This window comes from Chiloscyllium punctatum, chromosome 27, assembly GCF_047496795.1.
Source record: "Chiloscyllium punctatum isolate Juve2018m chromosome 27, sChiPun1.3, whole genome shotgun sequence".
Taxonomy (NCBI): Eukaryota; Metazoa; Chordata; class Chondrichthyes; order Orectolobiformes; family Hemiscylliidae; genus Chiloscyllium; species Chiloscyllium punctatum.
Window position 1 is genome coordinate 52,000,950 of NC_092765.1, and position 26,587 is coordinate 52,027,536.

The 26,587-nt window shown below is 43.5% G+C and overlaps 1 protein-coding gene across 3 annotated transcripts; it reads right to left on the reverse strand.

The window, feature by feature from the left end:
* Positions 1 to 1,565: 1,565 nt before the first annotated feature.
* On the reverse strand, positions 1,566 to 26,452 carry LOC140453700 (uncharacterized). 3 transcript variants are annotated; one of them, XM_072548654.1, is made up of 6 exons: positions 26,352 to 26,452; positions 20,762 to 21,906; positions 11,212 to 11,295; positions 10,324 to 10,615; positions 7,307 to 7,472; positions 1,566 to 7,187 (listed from the first exon to the last, which is right to left on the reverse strand). In XM_072548654.1, the coding sequence occupies exons 3-6, from the start codon at positions 11,274 to 11,276 to the stop codon at positions 6,013 to 6,015; spliced, it is 1,698 nt and encodes a 565-aa protein (XP_072404755.1). In that variant the 5' UTR covers positions 11,277 to 11,295; positions 20,762 to 21,906; positions 26,352 to 26,452; the 3' UTR covers positions 1,566 to 6,012. The 3 variants fall into 3 exon arrangements, with proteins under 3 accessions (XP_072404755.1, XP_072404757.1, XP_072404756.1); XM_072548656.1 differs by lacking the exon at positions 20,762 to 21,906 and having other exon boundaries at positions 26,352 to 26,420; XM_072548655.1 differs by lacking the exons at positions 20,762 to 21,906; positions 26,352 to 26,452 and adding an exon at positions 12,266 to 13,567.
* Between the last annotated feature and the right edge of the window lie 135 nt (positions 26,453 to 26,587).

A 26,587-nucleotide genomic window follows, 5' to 3' on the forward strand; every position in this document is an offset into this window, starting at 1 on the left:
CCAGCAGTGGAAATAGGGTGTCTTCCATTGACTCTGGGAGCATGAATAAGGAGTACTGCACTGAAACCATAACTCTGAATGGGAGTGGGAATTCTAACACTGACACCGGGAGTGAGAGGAGTATCGCAGTGATCCTGGGACTGGATATTGAGAGTATCACACTGACCCTGAGGCAGGAAGTGGGGTATTTTGCAAGAACTCTTCGGGCAGGGATTGGGAATATCATTCTAAGCATAGAATGTCACACCAGTCCTGTGATTGGGAGTGGGAATTGTAACACTGACCTTTTGACTGGGGAGTATTTGGAACAGGACATTGGGAATATCACACTGACCTTGTGAGTGCTAATGGGACAGGGATTGGGAATATCACAATGACCATGGCTCTAGGCATAGAAAGTCACACCGATCCTTTGACTGGGAGTGGAATTATAACACTGACCTTTTGTCTGGGAGTACCTGGAACTGGGCATTGGGAATATCACACTGACCTTTTGAGTGGTAAAGGGACAAATGACACTGATCCTGATCAGAGTATTGGGGTGTCTACACTGACCCTGGGAAAGGCTATTGGAGGAGTGGTTTCACACGGACCATGGGGCGGTTTGTGGGGAGTATCACACTGACTCTGGGGCAGGGTATTGGGGGGGGGGGGGGGCGGGGGCACTATACCACTCATCCTGGGGAGTATGAGGAGTATCACAGTGACTCTGGGGGTGGGAATTGGTAATATTATACTGACCCTGGGTGCAGGAGTAGGGAGTATTACACTGACCCTGGAAGCTGGAAGGGAGCATTACACTGACTCTGGGAGTGGGAATAGGGTGTATTACATTGACTCTGGGAACAGTATAGAGTATCACAGTGACCCTGGGAACGGGAATAGGGCATATCACATTGACTGTGCAGCAGAGCTTAAGTGTCCAAAGGCACTACAGTCACTATGACTTGTCAGTGATTCAGACTGGCAACAGGAAACAGGAAACATTTCTTCTTTCCATGTGTAAAATAAATGTTAACTGTTGTACTACAATTCAAGTAAAGTTGCCATAGTCCTAGAAGACCACAGGCTGCTATTTTATCAGATAAAAATGAGTAACGCTAACATTGTCAATTCAATCCCCTTCAGAATAAGACTCATTCGACCCGAAATATTAACTCTACTTTCTCTTCACAGATGCTGCCAGACCTGCTGAGAATTTCCAGCAATTTCTGTTTTTGTTTCTGATTTCTAGTTCTTTTGCAAAGAAGGCAGTGCTGGGGGTGGGGGGGTTCATTGAATATTTTTAATAATGTGGAGGAGCCAGTGTTGGACTGGGTAGAAAAAAGTTAATAATCACAGGTTATAGTCCAACAGGTTTATCTGGAAGCACTAGCTTTTGGAGCACTGTTCCTTCAGCACGTAGCTGTGTCGTAGACCATAAGATACAGAATTTATAGCAAAAGATTACAGTGTCATGCAACTGAAATGGTATATTGAACAAACCTAGATTGCTAACCCTAACCGCAATCTAGGTTTGTTCAATATATCATTTCAGTTGCATGACACTGTAATCTTTTGTGATAAATTCTGTGTTTTATGGTCCTGCTCCACAGCTACCTGATGAAGGAGCAGCACTCCGAAAGGTAGTGCTTCCAAATAAACCTGTTGGACTATAACCTGGTGTTGTGGAATATTTTTAAAGCAGAGGTAGATAGATTCTTAGTAGGGATCAAAATTATTGGGGTAGATGGAATGTGAAATTTGGAATACTAACAGATCATCTACGATCTTATTGAATGGCAGTGCAGGCACAAGAGGATGAATGGTCTATTTCTGTTCCTAATTCCTATGTTCTAGGCCTGAGTGGCTAATGGAACAGCATCTAAACTAGGGTGATGGGGAGCATAGGCATGTGTACATAGAGTACAAGGCTGTGAGAGATTACAGAGTTAGGGAATGCAAGATCATATTTGAGACTAAAGCAGAGAGATTTGAATTTTAAGTTTGAGTAATTAGTATTGGGAAGCAAATTTAAGTCATTGAGAACAATAGCAACTTTGTTTTTTGTGATTTGGGGATGTGAGGGTCACTGGCCAGGCCAAAATTTACTTCCCATCTGAATGGCCCTTGAGAAGATGGCAGGTGAAAAGGGTCTGAGTAGCCATTTGGATACAGTCAAAGTTTGGATGAAATGATGTTGATAATGGATGGAGACTGGAAGGCTGGTCAGTAGAATACTGGAGCAACAGAAAAACAAGTAGTGCTGGAGAAATTCATGGCTGGCAACATCTGTGGAGATAGAAAAAAACTTAATGTTTTGAGTCCAAAATGATTCTTCTTCAGAGCCCTTCAGCTATGAGAGTTTCTTTAGCACTTTTGGTTTTTATTTCACATCTCCAGTATTCATTTTTACTTAGAGCACTGAAACAGGTGATTCTGAAGAGAATAAAGGTATGGATTAGAATTTCAGAAGCAGGCGTCTTCAATGGTAGGCAGTTTTATGGGAGAGGAGGTAGGTGGTTTCGTGATGGGCGAGATGGGATTGTGATGTCCATTTCTTAACTACACCAAGAATGTGCAAACTAAGGTACTTCCAAGAAAAATAAGACTTGTATTTAAAAAGTGATTTTTAAGACCACTGGATGCCTTTTGGAATATGTCTACAGATGTACTGTAGGAAACACACCAGACAATTTGTCCACAACAAACTTGTCCCAAGTTTGTGATAACAATTAAGAAATGAACATTGACCAGAACACTGGGTATAAACCCCCTGCTGTACTTCAAATAATGCCATGGGATCTACTTCATCCACCTGAGAAAGCACATGGGCCCTCAGTTTAATGTTTCATCTGAAAGAGAATACCTGTAAAAATGTTATGCTACTTCAGTACTGTACTGGAGTGTCAAACTGCAATATAACTCAAGAGTAATATTATTAAAGCAGTTGATAAGATTTAGTGACATATCAAAGGAGCAGTGTAGTTGAGATTAAACCAATTTAGACATAAGACCGGTCAATTATGTTGGCAAAAGATCAGTAGATACACTTAGATGAGAAGAAGACATTTATCAAAAAAGACTGTTCAGACATTGGGCCATTGTAACTTACTCCCAACAGCAGGAGGCAGAGTGGCTAAGTAATAGCCAATCTTGAACTGTTGTGACAGTTCCTGGACTTTGACAGTGTGTGAAATGCTTCTATCACACTTTAAAATCATGTAAAAATAACAATTCTCAAAGGAACAGAAAACATGACCTGGCAGCATCCAACAAGCAGCGAAATCGATGAAGGGCTTTTGCCCGAAACGTCGATTTCACTGCTCGTTGGATGCTGCCTGAACTGCTGTGCTCTTCCAGCACCACTAATCCAGTATTTGGTTTTCAGCATCTGCAGTCATTGTTTTTACCTAGAAAACATGACCTGTCTACTAGGAATCAATATATTTGACCTTGCTAAAAAATCTACAACTAAATTGGGAATAATTCATGAAGTTGTAGTCAAACATTAGAAGAAAGGTGGATGAGAATATACTGACCAGAACAGCGGTTAATGATAGTTAAGGTGCAGAGATCATAAGTGTATGGCTGAGAGATCAGGACAGCAGAGTGGATTCACAATGGGTTTAGAAATGTAAATATTAATCCTGTAAATTTCTCCAGAGGCAAACAGGGGTTTGGAAAGGATTGTGACACGGGGATGTCGGAATGCATGTGGATCAGAAACATAAGAGAGCATTCTGAATGTCTGTAATACGTGCAAAGTGGGATCAAGGATACAAATTAAAGCAGTATTAGAAAAAATGAAGGTTCAAGCTGTTAAAAACTTGGACTAAATGGAAGCTTAGTGGAGTCATATAGTCTTACAGCACAGAAACTGACTCTTTGGCCCACATCAACCAACCATGAACTAGTCCCATTTGTCCGCGTTTGGCTCAACACTGTCTAAACCCTACCTGTCCAAATGTCTTTTAAATGTTGTAAGTCTGGTAGCTCGTTCCATATACATACCACACTCATAGAATCTCTACAGTGTAACCCACCCAGACCCATTCTCCCATCCTATTAGTCTGCATTTACTCCTGACTAATACACCTAACTGACACATCCTTGAACACTCTGGGCAATTTAGCATGGCCAATTCACCTAACCCGTACATCTTTTGTCTGTGGGAGAAATCCGGCGCACACGGAGGAAACCTGTGCAGACAATGGGGAGAATGTGCAAACTCCACACAGTCGCCCAAGACTGGAATCAAACCTGGGTCCCTGGCGCTGTGAGGTAGCAGTGCTAACCACTGAGCCACCATGCCACTCCTTACTCTGTGTGAAAATGTTGCTTGTCAAGTCCCACCTTTCTCCTCTCACTTTAACTCTATGCCCTCTCATTTTGGAGTCCCCTATCCTGGAGAAAAGACCTTGGCTATTCACCTTATCTATGTCTCTCATGATTTTATAAACCTCAAAAGTTTATCCCTTAGCCTCCTCTGCTAAAGGAAAAAAGTTGCAGCTAAACAGCCTTTTATTATTTCAAACCTTCCAATCTTACCACATTTTTGAAAATTTATTGTTATTTTTGTGGTACAAACTCAGGACAATTGCATGTACAGTACTATTATTCAAACAGAAACTTAAGCTATGTGCTGATCTGCCCACATTCTAGCACTAAGCCTCACTGAAGTTCACTGAAATCTACTTGTTTGAGGCCAGCAGACATGGAGCAATGATTCCAGGAACCAATGCTTCCATCATATTGAGGCTCACACAGAACTAAGTTCTGAATCTTCATGTACTCTGAAGATGTGCTGAGACTGGGAGCTGTTTAAGGCTGAAGAGGGACAGGAATTTCGTCAGGTTTCTAGTACTGGAAAGCTTTGTAGAGGATGGGATATTGTTCTGCAGTTTTTCTCCATGGACATTCCTTTTGTTTCTGACAGCTTGAGGAACAGAGAGATCCCAAGGATACCCAGAATTCCTTTGTTTTTCATTATGTTTATGGAATAAGAGGCGAGGATGGAGGAAGAAGATTGAGACAGCTTCTGAGCAATGTATTTCCTTCCTCTTAAATAATTTACAGACTTAATGCAGATATGAGTAAGGAACACTGTGAAATGAGTAACCTTCAAAAAGCAGACAGTAAAAGAACGACAAAAGGTGCTGATTGAAGACCTGCAGCCAAAATTAGGTGGCCCAGGTGGCTGTCTGTAGCTGAGAAAATGATAACTCAACTTTTGAGTTGTCTCAACTCAGTCACATTTGGCAACCAGAGGATCAGTGTAATGTCACTTAATTTGGCATCAACATGGCTTTGTAAGTTCCCACTGCCAGTGACAAACCCGTGAGCTTTCATATCTTCCAACGTCAAAATCATGTACAACAGTATGCAAAAGAATTCTCCACGGGAGACATGCATGAAGTTGCCATGATGAATGAATTAATTGCCATTGTTGTTCAACAATAATGTCAATAATAGCTTTGAGGGATATTGTCTAACCTTTGCTGCCATGGTTAATGACCTCACTAAGAGGTATCGGAATAATGAGGATCAATATACCAAGGTCTGCACTTTTACCGGAATGGTCACTGAGAGGACCACTAGGTCTCAGAGCAGTAGGTCCAGCATGCTCCAGCTTGTACGCTCCATATACTTAAAACACAGCAATCTAAAACATTAGACTTGGACATTGACAGCCACATGCCTGGGAAGTTAGGCTTGGTTGTTCTGGAGGCAGAGCATTATGGAGGAGAGAATCTGACTGACCTTCACTATAAGGACTCCTCAATGATCACACAAACTGAGTTTTCATCCTCTCATTGGAGGATAGCACCATTGCCGCAACCTCAAGACCACCTCCATACTCCTCTCCATCTTCAGACAAGTGGTAAATTCATCGCTCTGGTACACATCCTTGATCATCGCATCATTGTTTGCTCCACATGACCATCATATCTTATTTGATTGAATATCTCAGCACAAAGAAAGTGCACAATCTCTTTTATTACAAGCAACCTATACATTAAATAGGTCATCCTACTTCCTTTTCATGCATAGTTTTCCCAGAGTAGTTAAACGGGCCTTTCTGTCTCCTATTCGACTGTTTCTCCTCGGTGCAACCTGAGTATCACACGAGGGTATTGGCAGTTCCTGTGCTGCAAAAGGCTCATGGGACTGAGGTGGCCCACCGCCTAGGGCAGCTTGTTCCTGACAGGGAGCTGCCACTGGCTGTATCTTGTGGGCTTCTGTATGGGCAGTCTGGTATTGCTTCCTAAATTCTGCTGACTTGATGCTATGAGAGGATAGGTCAGAGGTCTGCCACATGTGACTGTCTTGAGAACCAGCTGTTCCAGGTAGGTTACCTTCAAACATTGGCATTGCACTAGGTCCTTTATTTGCATTCCCATTGACCAATGGAATGGTTGGTTTAATGGCAGCTATAAGATCCTGAAAGCCGTGAGACACAGCAGCTTGGATCCCAGCTCCAAGAGTTTGAAAACCAACATGTAAGGTGCTGTCTATTCTCTCCCCAATTACTGCCAATGCAGCATTTTGCACATCTGAGGGGGTGGGGGCATGGACTGGTTCCTGTGCATTTCTGAAGTGGGGGCGTGCTGCAGATTCTAATGAAGCTGCCACGTGTTCCATTGATGCCTGCAGTGAAGTGAAAGCTTCTTTGATGCTGTTGCAAATGAGGGCTGTAGACTCCAAAGTCACAGCTGTCAGATGCTGCACATCTTCAAAGACTGATCGCAGAGCCTGCACATATGTATGATGCTCACTGTACATCCTTCTCTTCGGGCGAGTACCCATGAAATCAGATTCCCAGGGCTCTGAGTTTAGGGGCATTCTTCTCCTTGGCCTCCTCTGGGGAAGTGGCATGTCCTCACCCATTCCCCACTCATCCGATTCCCTGACACCTTGGGAATCACCTCGTGCCACTTCCTCACTAACACCGTCTACCCGTGCCCTGGTGACCATATCAGAGCTGGACTGAGGGAGTGAGAAGGCCAGGGATGCAGGGGGTGAAATTGAGGGTATGGGGACAGTGGAAAATGGAGCTGCATCAAGCTGCAGGGACTCACGATCTGGCTTGTTCTCATCATCCACTTCCTCATCATCATAATTAATGAGGAAGCATAGCTTCTCCTCTTCTTCATCATCATCATCGTCGTCGTCATCATCCTCTAACCCCCACTGCTGTGATGGCTCTGCAGGACAAAGAGGACAAGTTCAGAATCTCTAAACATAATCCCCAAAAGGTTAGGGAGTCAGCTTGTGGCTGGAGCACTGGCATTTTATTCTGCCTAACCACATATATGAAACTAACCTGAAGTCTGTACTGTTACACCGATTTCTCCATCTGCCACCACGGCAAGACCACACTGCCTGCCCAGCAGCTGCACGGCCTGTTCCTCATAGGGGGTGAGCTCCTTAATGTTGGGAATGCCCCCTCTGCATTCCTGCCTTTCGCGGGCATTGTGCATTAGCTTCTCCTGTAAAAAGAAATAGGTTATTAGGTTTCAGTCAGCAGCTGAGAACATTCTTCCAGATAGAATCAAACAACTGAATCAGGTTGTTAAAAGTCAAGGACATCTAAAGTTATATGTGAGGAATTAACATCAGGACATTAAAATACATATTGTGAGATCTCAAATTAGTATCATCACCTCTCCTTTACTGCAGTGGCAGTATAGATATTTTCTAATCAACTTGTTCAGAAATGTTAATTACACACCTCTGGAGCAGAACAGACATCGACCTGCGTCTCCTGGCTCACTGATAGGGACATTACTGCTCCAAAAGAGTCCTTTAAACACAACTGATTCCCTGACACCTTGAGAATCACCTCGTGCCACTTCCTCACTAACACCTGTCTACCCGTGCCCTGGTGACCATATCAGAGCTGGACTGAGTTAGTGAGAAGGCCAGGGATACAGGGGGTGAAATTGAGGGTATGGGGACAGTGGAAAATGGAGCTGCATCAAGCTGCAGGGACTCACGATCTGGCTTGTTCTCAGATGGGATGAACATGAATGTGAATGAATCATGTGCATGAAATGTTATTTTAAGCTGTCTGTTTGGTCACTGAGCTGGTGGGTTTGTTCTCAGATGTTTCGCCACCATACTAGGTAACATCATCAACAAGAATCGACGTTTCGGGCATGAGCCCTTCTTCAGGAACACTACCAATATGCCAAAAGTGCACAGTGGCACTGCAGGAGTGGTTATGCAGTTGTTAACTTCTTCAGGGCTCATGCCTGAAACGTCAATTCTCCTGCTCCTTGGATGCTGCCTGACCCTGCTGCGCTTTTCCAGCAACACATTTTCAGCTCTGATCTCCAGCATCTGCAGTCCTCACTTTCTCCTAACATCATCAATGAGCCTCCAATGAAGCATTGGTGTTTGTCCCACTTGCTATTTATGTCTTGGTTTGTTGTGGTGGGTGATATCATTTCTGGTTCTGTTCCTGAGAGTTTGGAAAATGGTGTCCAAATCTATATGCTTGTTAATGAAGTTCCTGTTTGAATACCAGGCCTCTAGGAATTCCCACAAGTGTCCTTGTTTGGCCTGTTCCAGTTTGAATGCATTGTCCCATTCAAACTGGTGTTCCTCTTCATCTGTGTGTATGGATACTAGTGATAGTTGGTCATGTCTTTTGGCAGTCAGTCCATGCTCACATATCTTGATAGCTAATTTCCTGCCAGTTTGTCCAATATAAGGTTTGCAGGGTATTTTGTACATTACATTCATTCTGCTGGCTGTGGGTATGGGATCCTTTAAATTCATTAGCATTTGCTTTAGGTTGGTGTTAGGTTTGTGGTAGGAAGTAGCTCAGCGAACAAACTGACAACCTGAGCTACAAACTTGCTCCAAAATCTCATACACTATTTTAATCACAGTGTGCAGACATGTTTTGACACATCAGTGGGGCATGTGTGACTTGAAACCAGAACTGCTGACTCACTACCAATAAGCCACAAATGCACAGTGGCAGTGCAGGAGCGGTTATGCATTTGTTAACTTCTAGTGTGTGTTATATTCACAATATACTGTGAATGCTGGAAACCTGAACTAAAACCCAAATGTGCTTTAAATAGTTAGAACAGGGTGGCATCTGTGAAGAGTGGCACAGAGTTAACATTTCAGATTGATGACCCATTTAGGGAACTAGAAAAGAGTTTAAACATTTTTAAGGGAAGGTCTGTAATGGGTGAATACGTGGATTCAGATCAGTAAGCCATCTTGTCTCTTAACAAACACAGAGATTAGTGGAGAAACTCAGCATGTTTGGCCGCTCAAGCCTGGTCAGCCATTGAATAAGATCGTGGCTGATCAACTGCATTTTCATGCCTACACCCACACCCTCTGACTCATTTGTTAGTCAAGAATTTATCCAAGTCTGCTTTAAAAATATTCAATTATTCTGTCTCCACTGCTCTCTGGGAAGAATTCCAAAAACCCATAAGCATCTGAATACATTTTTTCTCTCCCATCATAAATGGAAGACCCCTAATGTTTTAACTGTGCCCTTAGTTCCACTTTCCCCCACAAGTGTAAATATCTTCTCAGCATTCATCTTGTTAAGTTCCCACAATGATCTGATATGTCTTAATAATATAATTTATCATTCTTCTGAACTCCAATGGATTCAGGGTCAACCTGTTGAACCTTTTTCATAAAATAATGCTCTTGCTTGTAAAACAAACAAGAATAAGAGGGCACAAATCTAAAGTGATCTGCAAAAGAAGCAAAGGTGAAGTGTTTTTTTTAATCTCAGCAAGTGGTCAGGTATGGAATGCACTGACTTGAAATGTGATGGAGGCTGGTTCAATTGAGACATTCAAGAGGGTTTTGGGTGATCATTTTGATAAAAATAATGTACACGGAATGTGGAATAAGCAGGAAACGGCTCTGGGTAATGATGATCATTCAATGAGCCAGTGCATGTACAATTAGCTATATGGCCTTCTTCTGAACCGACAAACTTCTGTAATGCTGCAGTAATCTCTTCAGCCCGGTCAGAAAAAATAAATTGCAGAAGTGTTAATAGGACAAGTCAAAGTGAATGAAAATGGAACAATTAAAAAAAACAGAAGATATGGATGACTTGTGAATGGCAGAATGTTCTTTCAAAGCAAAATAAGACAGGAAGTTTGCACTGAAAGCAAAATCTGCAACAAAAATCAAAGATTCGTTTGATCTGGACATTGTAAACTGAGTTCAACGTTTCTGTCATTTCCATCCTCCTTGACTTCAAATTCACTTGTTAGCATTCTTCATTTTTTCCAGATTAAAAATCTTCAACTTTAAATGTTAACTGCGTTTCTCCTGCCAGTATTTTACCTTGCCTGCTCTTGTCAGATCATTGAACTTCTTCCGGCACTGGTCTGCAGTCCTGGAGGTGAGAGAGGTGGCATTCAGTGCCACTGCCACTTCCCTCCACATAGCACGTGAAATAGGCTTTTGAGGTTTCCTGCCATGCACACCAAGTAATCTGTCCCTTCTTGGTTGCATTTCATTCAGGAGGGTTTGAAGGTCATTATCAGTGAAATTTTGAGCCCTTCTTCTCTGTCTTTTCGAGCTGCAATGCTCTCTTGTTTGGCTGTAGATTCCAGATCCTCCATTAGAACACATGCTTTAGAAAGATGCACAAGATTAACATGTCAGATAATTGTGACTACTATCTGACAATCAGCAAGTTACTGCAACTCAAGCCGGAAGGTCTCAACTCTTTAGAGGGATGCAGCATTTCCAACACATTGCAAAAAATTCTCCCATGATGCACACAATTCATGCAAAAGAAATACCAAAATGCCATGTGGGATTAGCACTAAGCAATCCTGGCTGAATGGGTACAGACTAGTGTAAACAACTATGGAACTCCAATTATAAATATTTGCAATTCGGTGCACAGATATGTATATATATGTATAAATCTAATGTATTGAGAGGAAGTAAGTCTGCAGGGGCCATCAGTACATCGGTTTATCAGTACACCGAGCAATTATTGAGTTGGTTACAATGCAGGATGGCGAACAAACTGACTCTCCCATATTCAATGTACTCGTGCTGATTCAGGAAATCTACCAAGATGATTCATATAGCAAATTACAAAACAGTCATCACGCTTACACTATATAGTTATCATGGAAACCTCCTACACTGGGCAAACAGCACTGGCTATGTGTTGTCATCAAAGATGTCAATCACAAAATTGCAATGAGTACTTACCCATTTAAAAGATCCACTGGCTTCAGGCAGTTTGTCAGCTGATCAAAACTGCCCGGAGTCTCCATTGGCCTTTTGCCCTGGTAACTACATAAGAAAATATATCAAGTTATACATATCCCTCTTTGGCAGTTTCCTAAAGACTTCACACAGCTTCAGGAGTTACAACTTTGCATTGATTTTATTGCCCACTGTATGGTGCATGATCCCATACACTATATATGTTGGGGACTCTATGGCGAAATTCCTTTTACTGTACAATATCCACATAATTCTAAACAAACCCTGCTAGCTATCCATAATAAAAAAAACTGGAACTTAAAAGAAAAACAGAGACAAATGGGACATAAGGGGAGTGGAGTGAGGTTCAGAGGGGAAGCAAGTTATAAAATGGTTCAGTGTTAAAATAGAATAGCTTGAATTTATAAAAATTTAAGTGTTGCTGAAAAAATACATTTCATTAAACCTTTTTGTCTTGCACTCATCAGAACATTCACAACACTATTAATGTAAAGAGGACAATATTTTCTATACTACGTGTTGATTGGTTGGCAAGGGGACTCTGATTGGTCAAGGTGAAGTAATAGGTAATACTGCATTTGTAAATGTTGATTACTAGTTTCAGTCAAATTTAAACCGACAGCTTGACTCTGACTGGTCAAAGCATTGTCCTGAAGAATGAATCAGAGACTGGCTGTAACCTATTTTAATTGAAACTGGCATAATATAGAACATAGAACAGTACAGCACAGTACAGGCCCTTCAGCCCACGATGTTGTGCCGACCATTGATCCTCATGAATGCACCCTCAAATTTCTGAGACCATATGCATGTCCAGCAGTCTCTTAAATGTCCCCAATGACCTTCCTTCCACAACTGCTGCTGGCAACGCATTCCATGCTCTCACAACTCTCTGTGTAAAGAACCCACCTCTGACATTCCCTCTATACCTTCCTCCAACCAGCTTAAAACTATGACCCCTCGTGTTAGCCATTTCTGCCTTGGGAAAAAGTCTCTGGCTATCGACTCTATCTATGCCTCTCATTATCTTGTATACCTCAATTAGGTCCCCTCTCTTCCTCCTTTTCTCCAATGAAAAATGTCCGAGCCCAGTCAACCTCTCTTCATAAGATAAGCCCTCCAGTCCAGGCAGCATCCTGGTAAACCTCCTCTGAACACTCTCCAAAGCATCCACATCTTTCCTATAATAGAGCGTCCTCAGGACCAAAGTTAAAAATCACACAACAGGTTATAGTCCAACAGGACCAATTGGAAGCACCAGCCCCTGAGCACCGCTCCCTCACCAGGCGGCTGTGATGAGACAACCACCTGATGAAAGAGCAGCGCCCCGAAAGCTAGTGCCTCCAATCAATCCCGCTGGTCCACAATATATGTGTACTTTCTGTCTGGAAAGAACAGGATCCTGTGTTTGATAAATGTTGCTTCCAGTATAGACAAGTGTGCAAGCCCAACTGACAATCTTAAATTGGCTATTAGCATAATTGTTAGGATTCTTAGGATTTAGCAAATGTTGTCCAATCACATAATCATGACTAATGTTGGACCCTGCATTTTGAGTTTTGCAAGCACAGGTTGATTGGGTGAGGATCTGCCAATCTTTGGGACATGCAGCCTATGTCACACTGGCACTTAAATTTATATACCATATGTGATGGCAACATCTTATTGGCTTGATGGCAGCATTCTGTTAGTGACAAATACCTTGCATGTTACACTGCACATTAAGCATCATGAGACAGTTAGCTTCACATGTGGCTCAAACGGTTGAGACAACATTTCATCGACTCTTGGATAGGCACATGGAAGAAAGTACAATGAAGGGCATGTAGAGTCTTAGATAAAAGGCCAACACAACACTGAGGGCCGAAGGGTCTGACTTGAGCTGTACTGTTCTATGGTCTATAATCAGAGCACGTTTCAGTACTACAAGTGGCAGTCTTGGGCCCATTCATGAGTTTGCACAACATACAGCAAGAAATCTGATCAGGATAGCATGATTCCACAGGGTGGCTTTGATGTATCCTCTTTCAGCAACAAGCTTCCAAGGTGAACTACAATTGAGCTACAATTGTTGATAAGGACAATTTTGAACTGCAGGAATCTCAGTACATAATCTGACTAAAGAAGGTAGGCTTGCAGTAATCAGTGAGAGGGAACCCCTTTGACATGCTAGTTTACAAAAGGAAGCTAATTTGAGTATTCCATTTGAAAAATGAATCTGAGCACATTAAAACATGAAAATAAATTCTAAAGTGCAACTGTGAACACTAATCTGTCCAGCATATAAATTAGAAATGCAATGTGCTGAAAATGTGTTGCTGGAAAAGCGCAGCAGGTCAGGCAGCATCCAAGGAACAGGAGAATCGATGTTTTGGGCATGAGCCCTTCTTCAGGAATGAGGAAAGTGTGCCAAGCAGGCTAAGATAAAAGGTAGGGAGGAGGGACTTGGGGGAGGGGTGTTGGAAATGCGATAGGTGGAAGGAGGTTAAGGTGAGGGTGATAAGGTGAGGGTGATAGGCAGGAGTGGGGGTGGGGCGGAGAGGTCAGGAAGAAGATTGCAGGTTAGGAAGGTGGTGCTGAGTTCGAGGGTTGGGACTGAGACAAGATAGCGGGAGGGGAAATGAGGAAACTGGAGAAATCTGAGTTCATCCCTTGTGGTTGGAGGGTTCTTAGGCAGAAGATGAGGCGCTCTTCCTCCAGCCGTCATGTTGCTATGGTCTGGCGATGGAGGAGTCCAAGGACCTGCATGTCCTTGGTGGAGTGGGAGGGGGAATTGAAGTGTTGAGCCACGGGGTGGTTGGGTTGCTTGGTCCGGGTGTCCCAGAGGTGTTCTCTGAAACGCTGCGCAATTAGGCAGCCTGTCTCCCCAATACAGAGGAGGCCACATCGGGTGTAGCGGATGCAATAAATGATGTGTGTGGAGGTGCAGGTGAATTTGTGGCGGATATGAAAGGATCCCATGGGGCCTTGGAGGGAAGTAAGAGGTGTGAGCGCAAGTTTTGCATTTCTTGCGGTTGCAGGGGAAGGTGCCGAGAGTGGAGGTTGGGTTGGTGGGGGGCTGTGGACCTGACGAGGGAGTCATGGAGGGAGTGGTCTTTTCAGAATGCTGATAGGGGAGCGGAGGGAAATATATCCCTGGTGGTGGGGTCCGTTTGGAGGTGGCGGAAATGACGACAGATGATACGATGTATATGGAGGTTGGTGGGGTGGTAGGTGAGGACCAGGGGGGTTCTGTCCTGGTGGCGATTGGAGGGGTGGGGCTCAAGGTCGGAGGAGCGGAAGGTGGAGGAGATGTGGTGGAGAGCATCATCGATCACGTCTGGGGGGAAATTGTGGTCTTTGAAGAAGGAGGCCAACTGGGTTGTTCGGTATTGGAACTGATCCTCCAGGGAGCAGATGCAGCGGAGATGAAGGAATTGGGAATATGGGATGGCGTTTTTACAGGGGGCAGGGTGGGAGGAGGTGTAGTCTAGGGAGCTGTGGGAGTTGGTCGGTTTATAGTAAATGTCCGTGTTGATTCGGCGTGTTGACGCTCTCCACCGCATCTCCTCCACTTCCTGCTCCTCCACCCTTGAGCCCCGCCCGTCCAATCGCCACCAGGACAGAACCCCACTGGTCCTCACTTACCACCCCACCAACCTCCATATACATCGTATCATCCGTCGTCATTTCCGCCATCTCCAAACGGACCCCACCACCAGGGATATATTTCCCTCCCCTATCAACGTTCCGAAAAGACCACTCCCTCCGTGACTCCCTCGTCAGGTCCACACCCCTCACCAACCCAACCTCCACTCTCGGCACCTTCCCCTGCAACCGCAAGAAATGCAAAACTTGCGCCCACACCTCCCTCCTTACTTCCATCCAAGGCCCCAAGGATCCTTCCATATCCGCCACAAATTCACCTGCACCTCCACACACATCATTTATTGCATCCGCTGCACCCGATGTGGCCTCCTCTATATTGGGGAGACAGGCTGCCTAATTGTGGAATGTTTCAGAGAACAACTCTGGGACACCTGGACCAAGCAACCCCACCACCCCGTGGCTCAACACATCAACTCCCCCTCCCACTCCACCAAGGACATGCAGGTCCCTGGACTCCTCCATCGCCAGACCATAGCAACACGACGGTTGGAGGAAGAGCACCTCATCTTCCACCTGGGAACCCTCCAACCACAAGGGATGAACTCAGATTTCTCCAGTTTCCTCATTTCCCCTCCCCCCACCTTGTCTCAGTCCCAACCCTTGAACTCAGCACCACCTTCCTAACCTGCAATCTTCTTCCCGACCTCTCCGCCCCCACCCCCACCCCCACTCCTGCCTATCACCCTCACCTTATCACTCTCACCTTAACCTCCTTCCACCTATCGCATTTCCAACGCCCCTCCCCCAAGTCCCTCCTCCCTACCTTTTATCTTAGCCTGCTTGGCACACTTTCCTTATTCCTGAAGAAGGGCTCATGCCTGAAACGTTGATTCTCCTGCTCCTTGGATGCTGCCTGACCCGCTGCGCTTTTCCAGCATCACATTTTCAGCTCTGATCTCCAGCATCTGCAGTCCTCACTTTCTCCTAGAAATGCAATGTGCAAATTTCAGTGCAACAGTGATGCTAGGTATGTAGGCTATAATTTCCAAAAACTAGCAGATTATATCAAACACATGCCCCTTATCTTCTACACAAAAACAACAGAAAATCAATGTCAGTTTAGAAATGTTTAATTGTCCCACATTCCACTGGGTTTTAGGGGACAGCGGGGTGGGGAAGAGTTTCAGATTTCCATACTCCCTTGTTGACATTCCAGATTGGTCTACCTCACATTTCAAGATTTTGTCCCCTTATAGACAATAGGTACAAGAGTAGGCCAGCACCACCACTGATTATGATCATGGCTGATCATCCACAATCAGTATCCCGTTCCTGTCTTATCCCCATAACCCTTGATTCCACTATCCTTAAGAGCTCTATCCAACTCTTTGAAAGTATCCAGAGACTTGGCCTCCACTGCCTTCTGGGGCGAAACATTCCATATATCCACCACTCTCTGGGTGAAGAATTTCCCCTCAACTCTGTTCTAAATGGCCTACCCCTTATTTTTAAACTGTGTTCTGGACTTACCCATCAGTGGAAACATGCTTCCTGCCTCCAGAGTGTCCAATCCTTTAATAATCTTATACGTCTCAATCAGATCCCACTCATCCTTCTAAACTCAAGTGTGTACAAACCCAGTCGCTCCAATCTTTCAACATATGATAGTCCCCCCATTCTGGGAATTGACCTCGTGAACCTACGGTGCACTCCCTCAATAGCCAGAATGAACTTCCTCAAATTTGGTGACCAGAACTGCACACAATACTCTAGGTGCAGTCTCAACAGGGCCCTGTAAAGCTACAGAAGGACCTCTTTGCTCCTATACTCAATTCCTCTTGTTATGAAGGCTAGCATGCCATTAGCTTTCTTCACTGCCTGCTGTACTGCATGCTTGCTTCCATTGATTGATATTCAAGAACACTTAGATCTCATTGTACTTCCCCTTTACCTAACTTAACTCCATTTAGATAGTCGCTGAAAATGTGTTGCTGGAAAAGCACAGCAGGTCAGGCAGCATCCAAGGAAAAGGATGCTGCCTGACCTGCTGTGCTTTTCCAGCAACACATTTTCAGCTCTGATCTCCAGCATCTGCAGTCCTCACTTTCTCCATTTAGATAGTCATCTGCCTTCCTGTTCTGGCCACCAAAGTGAATAGCTACACACTTATCCACATTAAACTGCATCTGCCATGCATCCATCCACTCACCTAGCTTGTCCAAGTCACCCTGTATTCTCATAACACTCTCCTCACATTTCACCCTGCCACCCAGCTTTGTGTCATCAGCAAATTTGCTAATATTACTTTTAATACCTTCATCTATATCATTAATGTATATTGTAAACAGCTGCAAACCTTGTTGTACCCCACTGGTCACCGCCTGTCATTCCGAAAGGGACCCATTTATCACTACTCTTTGCTTCCTGTAAGCCAGCCAAATTTCAATACAATTTGCCCCCAATACCATGTGCCCTAATTTTGCTCACTAATCTCTTATGCGTGACTTTATGAAAGGCTTTCTGAAAGTCCAGGTACACTACATCCACTGGCTTTCCCTTGTCCACCTTCACAGTTACATCCTCAAAAAATTCCAGAAGATTAGTCAAGCACGATTTCCCCTTCGTACATCCATGCTGACTCTGACCTATCATGTTACTGCTATCCAAATGAGTCATAATTTCATCGTTTATAATTGACTCTAGCATCTTTCCCACCATTGACGTCAGGCTAACTGGTCTATAATTCCCTGTTTTCTCTCTCCCTCCTTTCTTGAAAAGTGGAACAATATTAGTCACTCTCCAATCCGCAGGAACTGATCCTGCATCTATAGAACATTGAAAAATGCCTTAATCTGGCTTTCTGCAACCATTTTATCTCTGACTGTTCTATCAAATACTTAAATCATAAATGTATTGGCATCGCTAAAAATAAAGACATACTGTTGATGTTTTGTCTTGCATATATTTTACAAGCAAAATACCGAATTTTAAATGGAGCGACAATTCTTTACTAGATATGAAGATGTTGATTGGTTGGCAAGTTAATTCTGAATTGTCAAGGTATTGGAATACCATAAGAAACAGCTGTCTTCTAAGCTTTTGTTCAGTTGAGAAAACACAATGCCTGGACATGTTCCTTCTGTTTGCAGAGGACAGTGGCCTGCCTAGTAATATTGCAGTTTGTAGCACACATAAGTGAACACTGCAAGCCTGACTATTGGTTTCAAATTTGTTTGTTAGTAAAGGTTTTAGCACAATCAAGATTGCATTGTAACTATGGAATCACATCAGATGTTACACACTCTGTGTTCAGAGTTTTGCAAATCTGAACTGGTTGAGCATTATCACTATTCTGCCCTTTGTGAACTGTTGAAGAAAGGTGCTGTTTGGTATTGTCCACCAATTGCTGAGGTGTTCGACCTACATGTCTAATGTGGCATAAGTACTGTAGGAATCCCAAAGCGTATGTTTACCATTGAAGGTAGGTTTGCGGTAGACAGTAATAGATAGCGAATCCATTACATAAGTCTACTCGCACTGGCCAATATGCATTGGGATTCCTACAATGCCATCCACTATAAGGTGAGTTCAGGTAACCTCATAAATAAAGTCCAAGCTATTTGCCCATTGTGCAAACTTAATGTTGAAATAAAATATATCAAAGCCATCCTGTAGGAGAATGGCTACCATAATCAGATCACTGATCATTGTATATTGCACAAACTGATAAATGGGGCTGAAAAGTGCCCAATACATCTCAAATTTGGTAAGGTGCTGTAAACATTTGAGCCCAGGAAAAAGCCAGCTGATTTTCTGTTGTTATACAATATTATTAACATGAGTTGTATTCTTCACTAACAGGATGCTGCTGTCAAGTCAGAAACATCTCCTGTCCATCTCACAAATGAATAATGTCATATGAATTTTAGTATCAATATGATGCCGGGTATGTGGGCTGTATATCCCAATGACTGGTGGATCATATCAAAGATTCCTTTTTGGAGTTCACAATAGACAGGAAACTGAGTGTAAACAAGTAGCCAGTTCTTGCAAAACCTGTAGACGTGAATCCATAATTGGACAGTACTTTCTAAACAATCCTGATTGTGCTCAGAGTTAATTAAGAGTAGCAGTTGAGCTTGCAATGTAGTTCACTTCCATGTGTTAGAAAAGCTACACATATTCACAAATAAGGCCCTGCATTTTGCCAATAGAAGTAAAATATCTAGACATTACAACATTTTACTAAACAAAAGCTTGGGAACAAATGTTCGCTGGTGAATTCTTAATGATAATGTCTCTATCAAACAACACCCTTTTCTCATACATTCTAAACAGTTGCTCCCTTTGAAATTGGCATTCTTGTATCTGTCTTGGTGAATACAATAAAAAATTTCAACAGCATATCTGCTTTTTCCACCAATACCTACTGCATTTGGTTAGGCGTTAGGATATGGAAAGGAATTTACTTCAGGGACACCTGAAAAATGTAACAGAGGTGCTAAGCCAAGTTAAAATGAACCATAAGAATATTAAGATTCATAGAAAATAGCTAAGAAGATCTAGAAATGGCTCCACAAATTAGAATTCACAGGAAATTGAAATAGATTGGTCCACTGCAATCAAGTAGTGCTGTGATAAAGTGCTGGGAGATGCACAATGGCTTTAATCATGACATCCCATTGATGAAAACCAGGAGACTCAAATCAGGTCAACAACATAGGATTTTGGGAATCAAAAGTTTGTAAATATGTAAGGAATGTAAATACAAAATGAGGTGCTTTCCCGTGACAATGTACAGACAATGAAAATGAGGTATAATAAAGTCTGACTGTAGATAATGTTCATCAGTCACAAAGACTGTATGGGATGCACTGGATGATGCTGAGGCAAGTAACAAAATTCAGACAGGGAAAGGCCACAATCCTCCTCTGATACAGAAGTGTTGCCAGAGTAGCAGAGAATTAGAAATGTTACACATTGTTCAAAAAAAAGAAGAGTCTAAGGAAATGTTTTAAATAATGATGATCTGCTTCAAACTGAATAGTTACACGTAAACATGAAGGAAAGCCTGCACAAATCTGTTAAGAACAAATCATGTTCAACAAATATGATTTGAGTTTTTTTGAAGCGATAACAAAGGAAGTCGATGAAGATAAAACTGCTGATGCGGTGCACGATTTTCAACAGACACTTAATGAACTTGATAAGCTTATCAGTAAAGTTAGAGCTCAAAGAACACAAACTCAGTGCAATGAAAGGAAACAGAGAATACAGTTGTGATGAATTATGTTTTTCAGAATGAAAACAGGCTTACAGCAGTGTTCTCAGGGGTTAATATACCAGGACTGCTGCTTATCTCCATATACATTAACCATCAAGTCCGAGGCACAATTTCAAAATTTGGAATTGGCTTGAAACTTTGAAGTATGGTAAGTTCCTGTTTTGAGTTGCCCTGCTTTAAATTGATCCTTTTAAATGTGTGCAGTTTGAAAACCAATACTTGTGCTTTATCTCTTTAGTTTTAAGTTAACTTTTCATTTGCATCTCCTGCATCATTTTGTGGCATGGTGCATCGCCAAGCTGCATCATTCTGAAGTGAGTGTGACCAGGAGGCAGTCATTCACACTCCTAGGAACTGTGATTTCTTTTCCAAAACACACTGAAGTTCTCAATGCAAAATATTCAATAATCAGGTTGTTTCATGCAAGAAGAACCCGAAGCTGGGGTTTCTCAATTCTGTGCAGAAAGGCCTGGTTCTTGACTCTGCTAGATGACTCTTTCAACTCTGAAGCTCAATGAGTGCCTGCTTTGCACTGTTATCTTTGGTGAGGCAGAGGTACCATCTTGAAGTCTGTGGTCTGGGCATTCCCTATTGTGCACAGATTAACAGCTTTCCTTGTCTCAGGGTTTTTGCGTGATGAATACAGGGTGCAGTACTTACCTTCACAAGCCCAACTCTGCAATCCTCTGATTAATTTCGGAACCCCAATTCAGGTAGCTTTTCAACTTTACAGCAGGAGGCAGAGAGGCCATTTTGAAGTCCTTTGAGGTCCTAATGCAGCTGGAGATTCAATACGCTGAAAATGAAAAATGTGATGAAATACCACCCCTTGAATTTTGTCAACAGTTTGACAACTGATGTAGGAAGCAAGGAAAAACTTCACAAAGACTGCGATATCAAAGTCAACTGGCTGAAGATAAAGAAAAACATTGAGCAGTCTTTGGATACATTTTTAAAGCTTGATGTGATCCTGCTTCTTCTTCATTCCATTAATTCATCCAAGACTTGGCTATTCAACCTATGTCACCTTCAATTCTAAAACAAATTCAGTCATTGAGCTTCTGTATTCAGAAGACATTTGCAATTCAACTCACTCAGAAAACAAGAGAGAAAATGAGTGTTTCATTAACAACACTTAGAAAGTAAAGTTTCTGTTCTAGGTGGCATTCATGCATGCTGTGTCCCATCAATTGAGTTCAAGTTGGATTCTCCATTTGTTACAAGCTCCTTCTTGATGAAAGCAAACATTGATATAGAAATTCATTAGTGCTGCCCAACATATCAGCTCAGCCATCGTGTGACTCAGGATAAAAAGACTAAAGTACCGAGATCACAAACCCAAGACTTCACCAGACAGCAGTAATCTCTGGACTCGCACCAATGAGTAAGGGTTGGCATAACCTGCAAAATACCCTCCAAATCTAGTTCAATAAAGTTAGTCCAGAAGCAAGGTCTTCTCCAGAGCCAACATTCACAACATCCAGGCACCACCTCCACTGAAAGGTTTTAATGATGTCCTTAAAGTATCCCTGAACAGATCAAATGGTTCCATCAACAAGGGAGAAAGTTCATTCGGGAAGATTCTGAACACAAAATGACTCTGTCACGAAAATGCACAGGTGAAGTCAAAGCAGTGGGCAGAAAGTAAAAGTAACTCCAAACCATTCATCTGACTGATCCTCCAAGCTACACCTGACCCACAAATACAGTAGTAGAGTCAGCAGATCACGCATTGGCTTTATCAGCCATCTCAGATCCCATCGAACCAGAATGGAAGCAAGTCATCTCCGAACACAAGAGATTACCTAAGAAGAAAGAAAAACTGGTAAGTGTTATTTAATTATATGTTATATAGCATTTTTTATACTCAATGATTTATTCTGCTTTATCGGGTTGTGTAATTCTCTTCCCCAGAGAGCTTGCAAGGTGGGGTCACTGAATATTTTAAAGTAGACTTGTAGTTTCCTGAGGATGGAAACAGGGATGAAGGTGATAGGTTGGAGAGGAGGGTGGAGAGGATAGGTGGGAAGCAAGATTAGCAGGTAGGACAGGTCAGGAGGATGGTGCTGAGCTGGCAGGTTGGAACTGGGGTAAGGAGATGAGGAAACTGGTGAAGTCCACATTGATGCCAAGGGGTTAAAGTGTTCCGAGGCGGAAGACGAGGTGTTCTTCCTCCAGTCATGGGGTGGTGAGGGAGTGGCGATGGAGGAGGCCCAGGATTTACATGTCTTCGGCAGAGTGAGAACGGGAGTTGAAATGTTTGACCACAGGGCGGTGGGATTGATTGGTGCGGTGTCCTGGAGATGTTCCCTAAAGCGCTCTGCGAGGTGTCCACTCTTCCCAATGTAAAGGAGACCGCATCGGGAGCAACGGATACAATAAATGACATTGGTGGATGTGCAGGTGAAACTTTGATGGATGTGGAAGGCTCCTTTGGGGCTTTGGATGGAGGTGAAGGGGGAGATGTGGTTTTGCAATTCCTGCGGTGAGAGGGGAAGGTGCCAGGAGGGGACGATGGGTTGTTGTGGGGTGTGGACCTGACCAGGTAGTCACAGAGGGGACAGTCTTTGCGGAAAGAGGTGGGAAGGGAAATATATCCCTGGTGGTGGGGTTGGGGGCAGGGGGGGGGGGGGGGGGGGGGGGGAATCTGTCCTTGTTGGAGTTGGAGGGGTAGGGTTTGAGGGCGGAGGTGCGGAACGTGAACAGGTATGTTGGAGGGCATCTTCAACCACGTAGGAAGGAAAATTACAGTCTTTAAAGAAGGAGGCCATCTGTTGTGTTCTATGGTAGAACTGGTCCTCCTGGGAGCAGATGCAACGTAGGAATCGGGAAAACAGGATAGCATTTTTGCAGGAGGTAGGGTGGGAAGAGGTGTAATCCAGGTAGTTATGGGAGTTGGTGGGTTTGTAAATAATGTCAGTGTTAAGTCGGTCATCATTGATGGGGATGGAGAGGTCCAGGAAGGGGAGGGAGGTGTCAAAGATGGTCCAGGTGAATTTAAGCTTGGGGTGGAATGTGTTGATGAAGTTGATAAACTGCTCAGCCTCCTCACAGGAGCACGAGGTGACGCCGATGCAGTCATTAAGGTAGTGGAGGAAGAGGTGGGGTGTGATGCCTGTGTAACTACGGAAGATGGACTGTTCTACAAAGCCAACAAAGGGACAGGCATAGCTGGGGCCCATGCGGGTGCCCATGGCTACCCCTTTCATCTGGAGGAAATGGGAGGATTTGAAGGAGAAAGTGTTAAGGGTGAGGACCAGTTCAGCCAAACAAATGAGAGTGTCAGTGGAAGATGTTGGTGGGGACATTGGGAGAGGAAGAAACGGAGGGCTTAGAGGCCCTGGTCATGGCAGATGGAGGTGTAGAGGGATTGGATGTCCACGATGAAGATGAGGTACTGGGGGCTGGGGAAATGGAGGTGAAGTGGGTGGTGTCTCGAACGTATGTGGGAGTTTCTGGACTGGGGGATAGGACTGGACGCAGGTAGGTGGAGATGAGTTTGGGTGGGGCAGGAGCAGGCTGAGACAATGGGTTGGCTGGGGAGGTCAGGCTTGCGGATCTTGGGAAGAAGGTAGAATCGGGCAGTGTGGGGCTCCCGAACTATGAGGTTAGAAGCTGTGGGTGGGAGATCTCCTGAAGTGATGAGGTTGTGTATGGTCTGGGAGTTGATGGTTTGGTGATGGGGGGGTGGGGTCATGGTCAAGGGGGCGGTAGGAAAAAGTGTCTTTGAGTTGGCGCCTGGCTTCAGCAGTATAGAGGTCAGTGCGCCAAACTACGACTGCACTCCTCCAAACCCTTGCCTTCATTGTAGCCCACAAACCTACCAACAACAAAGAAACAACTACTGATGAACTTAAAGGACCCTATACCAACAACCAGCAAAATGAATGTCATTTACAAAATACCATGCAAGAACTGTAAAAAACACTACATTGGACAAACAGGCAGAAAACTAGCCACCAGGATAAATTAGCCACCAAAAGACATGACCCACTATCACAAGAATCCTTACACACAGAAGAAGGATACCACTTCAACTGGGACAACACATCCATCCTGTGACAGGCTAAACAGAGACATGCATGGGGATTCCTAGAGGCCGGAGCATTCAACCCGGAGCTTCATCAATAAATACATGGATTTAGACCCTAGTTACCAACCTCTGAGAAAAAGAACTGGAAATGAAATCACCCACCTTAATAGGTAGAAATAGAAATAGAAATAAAAATAAATAGAAAGTGGGAAAGAACACAAGCACCTTACCGGAGGCTCACTGATGATGTCACCTAGCATGGTGATGAAACACCTGAAAACAAATCTGCTAGCTCAGTGAACAAACTTACAACCTGAACCTCAACCTGAGCTACAAATCTTATCAAAAATCACCAAATATCTTATCAAATGGCAAAGTAGACACCAATGGGCAAAATACCCACCTTCTGGACCTAACAGATGTTCAAATATATTATATAAGTTGTTTTGGCTGAGAATGCACAGAGCTGCACATGTATTTCAACTTGTACATTGTCTTCTCAGGTAAGAAGAGACTGAAATAATTTAACTCCAACTTTGTCTCCTATGGGAACCTATAATTCAATTGAAGTTGTAATTTTAGCAAGGACTTGCTGTGAGAAACTACAATTTTAATGAGGACTTGCTGTATTGTGGACTGTGAGAACAATACTGGTGGAGTTGAAGAGAACATAGACTGCTGGAATGGAAAGGACATAGAGAATACATTTGAAAATAAAATGTATAATTTTAAGTGGATGTGGAACAGAGTCGGAATCTGGGGTACATTGCATAAATTAGTGAAGGTGCCCAAGCAGGAAGTGAAAGTCTTAAATGGCAATTAGGATCCATAATTTACAAATAGTTTTTAAGATTACAAAAGAACCCAAAGAACCTTTAAAAAAACACCTGCCTCACTGGAGGTATTGTGTTCAATTCTGAATATCACAGCAGAATCACAGCTATTTAGCTAGTCCCTACTCCCTGAGTTATGAAAGCCATGATTAAATCAGCTCCTTGCACCTGCTGAGGCAGTGCATTCCACATTCTGAGCATTCGCTGTATATTAAAACATTCTTCATATCACTAGTAAGTTTTTTTGGCTTAAATTAGTGTCCTCTATCAGACAAGAAAGGATTTAAGTGAAGAAACATCTACAGTTGTATGATACCTTGCACAGAGACCACACATCTCACAAAACTTTACAGTAATTGAAAATACAGTACACATTTGAAGTGTAATAACTAATGTAATGTCGAGAACACAGCAGCCATTTTGTGCACAATAAGCTCCCATACACAGCAATATCATGAAATAACAAGATCATCTGTTTGGGATATTGATTAAGGGATAATTATTGGCCAGGATCCTTGGGAAGACTCCCCTTTTGTTCTTCAAATCAAACAACTGCATGTTGAAAAGGATGGGCATTAGCATCCTTTTTGAAAGGTGAATGACAAGCGCCTTTTGCTTAGGATGGGAGAGTTCAAAACTTTGACCCTTATTTTTGAGGTGAGAGGAGAAAGATTTTTTTTAAAAGACTCTTTTTACACAGACAGTGGTTTGTGTGTGGAACGAACTGCCAGAGAAAGCTATAGATGTAGGTACAATTACACAGTTTAAAAGTCATGATTTGGAGATGCCAGTGTTGGACTGGGGTGTACAAAGTTAAAAATCACACAAGTTCAACCTGGTGTTGTGTGATTTTTAACAGTTTAAAAGACATGTGGATAAGTTCATGATCAGGAAAGGTTTTGAGGGATATGGGCTAAGTGCAGGCAAGTTGGGAGTAGTTTGGTTTGGAACATGGTCAGCCTACATTGGTTGGACCAAAGAGTCTGTTTCCATGCTGTCTGACTCGATGACAATTCAGCATTCCTTCAGTACTGCATGGGGATAGATTTTTTTGTGCAACACCATTCTATCTAGTACTCGATACCGCAATGTTGTGAGAGGGAGGAGAGACAGGGCCAGGGACAGCAATGTACAGGACTATGGTGGTGATGGAAAGATGAGGAAGAGAGGCTGAGGGAGTGGTTGGGAGGGGCACACAGTATTGGGTGAAGGGGCTCTGTGGGGTGACGGGGGGATGAATACAGTATGTGGTGAGGCAAAGCTGAGAGAGCACGGGGAGGCTCGGAGAGAGACTGGAGCTACTAATGTTAGCGGCGGAAGCCGGGTGCCACTGGAGGCGGTAGGAAACAGGAGGGCAGCGGGTACAAAGCGAACATGAACTCACGTGGAACGGCGGCGCGGGCCGGACCGTCAGAGCCCGGGTTAAAGGTCACTGACCCACGGAGATGAAGCGCCAAAATGGCGGCGGCAGTCAGCAGCTCCGATAGTCAGAGCGCATGCGCTGGTGTCATGGCAACCAGCAGGTGAGGTAGGCCTCAGGATGAAATCAAAGCCGCGGGAAGTATTTTGCGGTGTGTACAGTATTACGAGCAGAGGGCATCAGTTCAGTCTTTTCACATT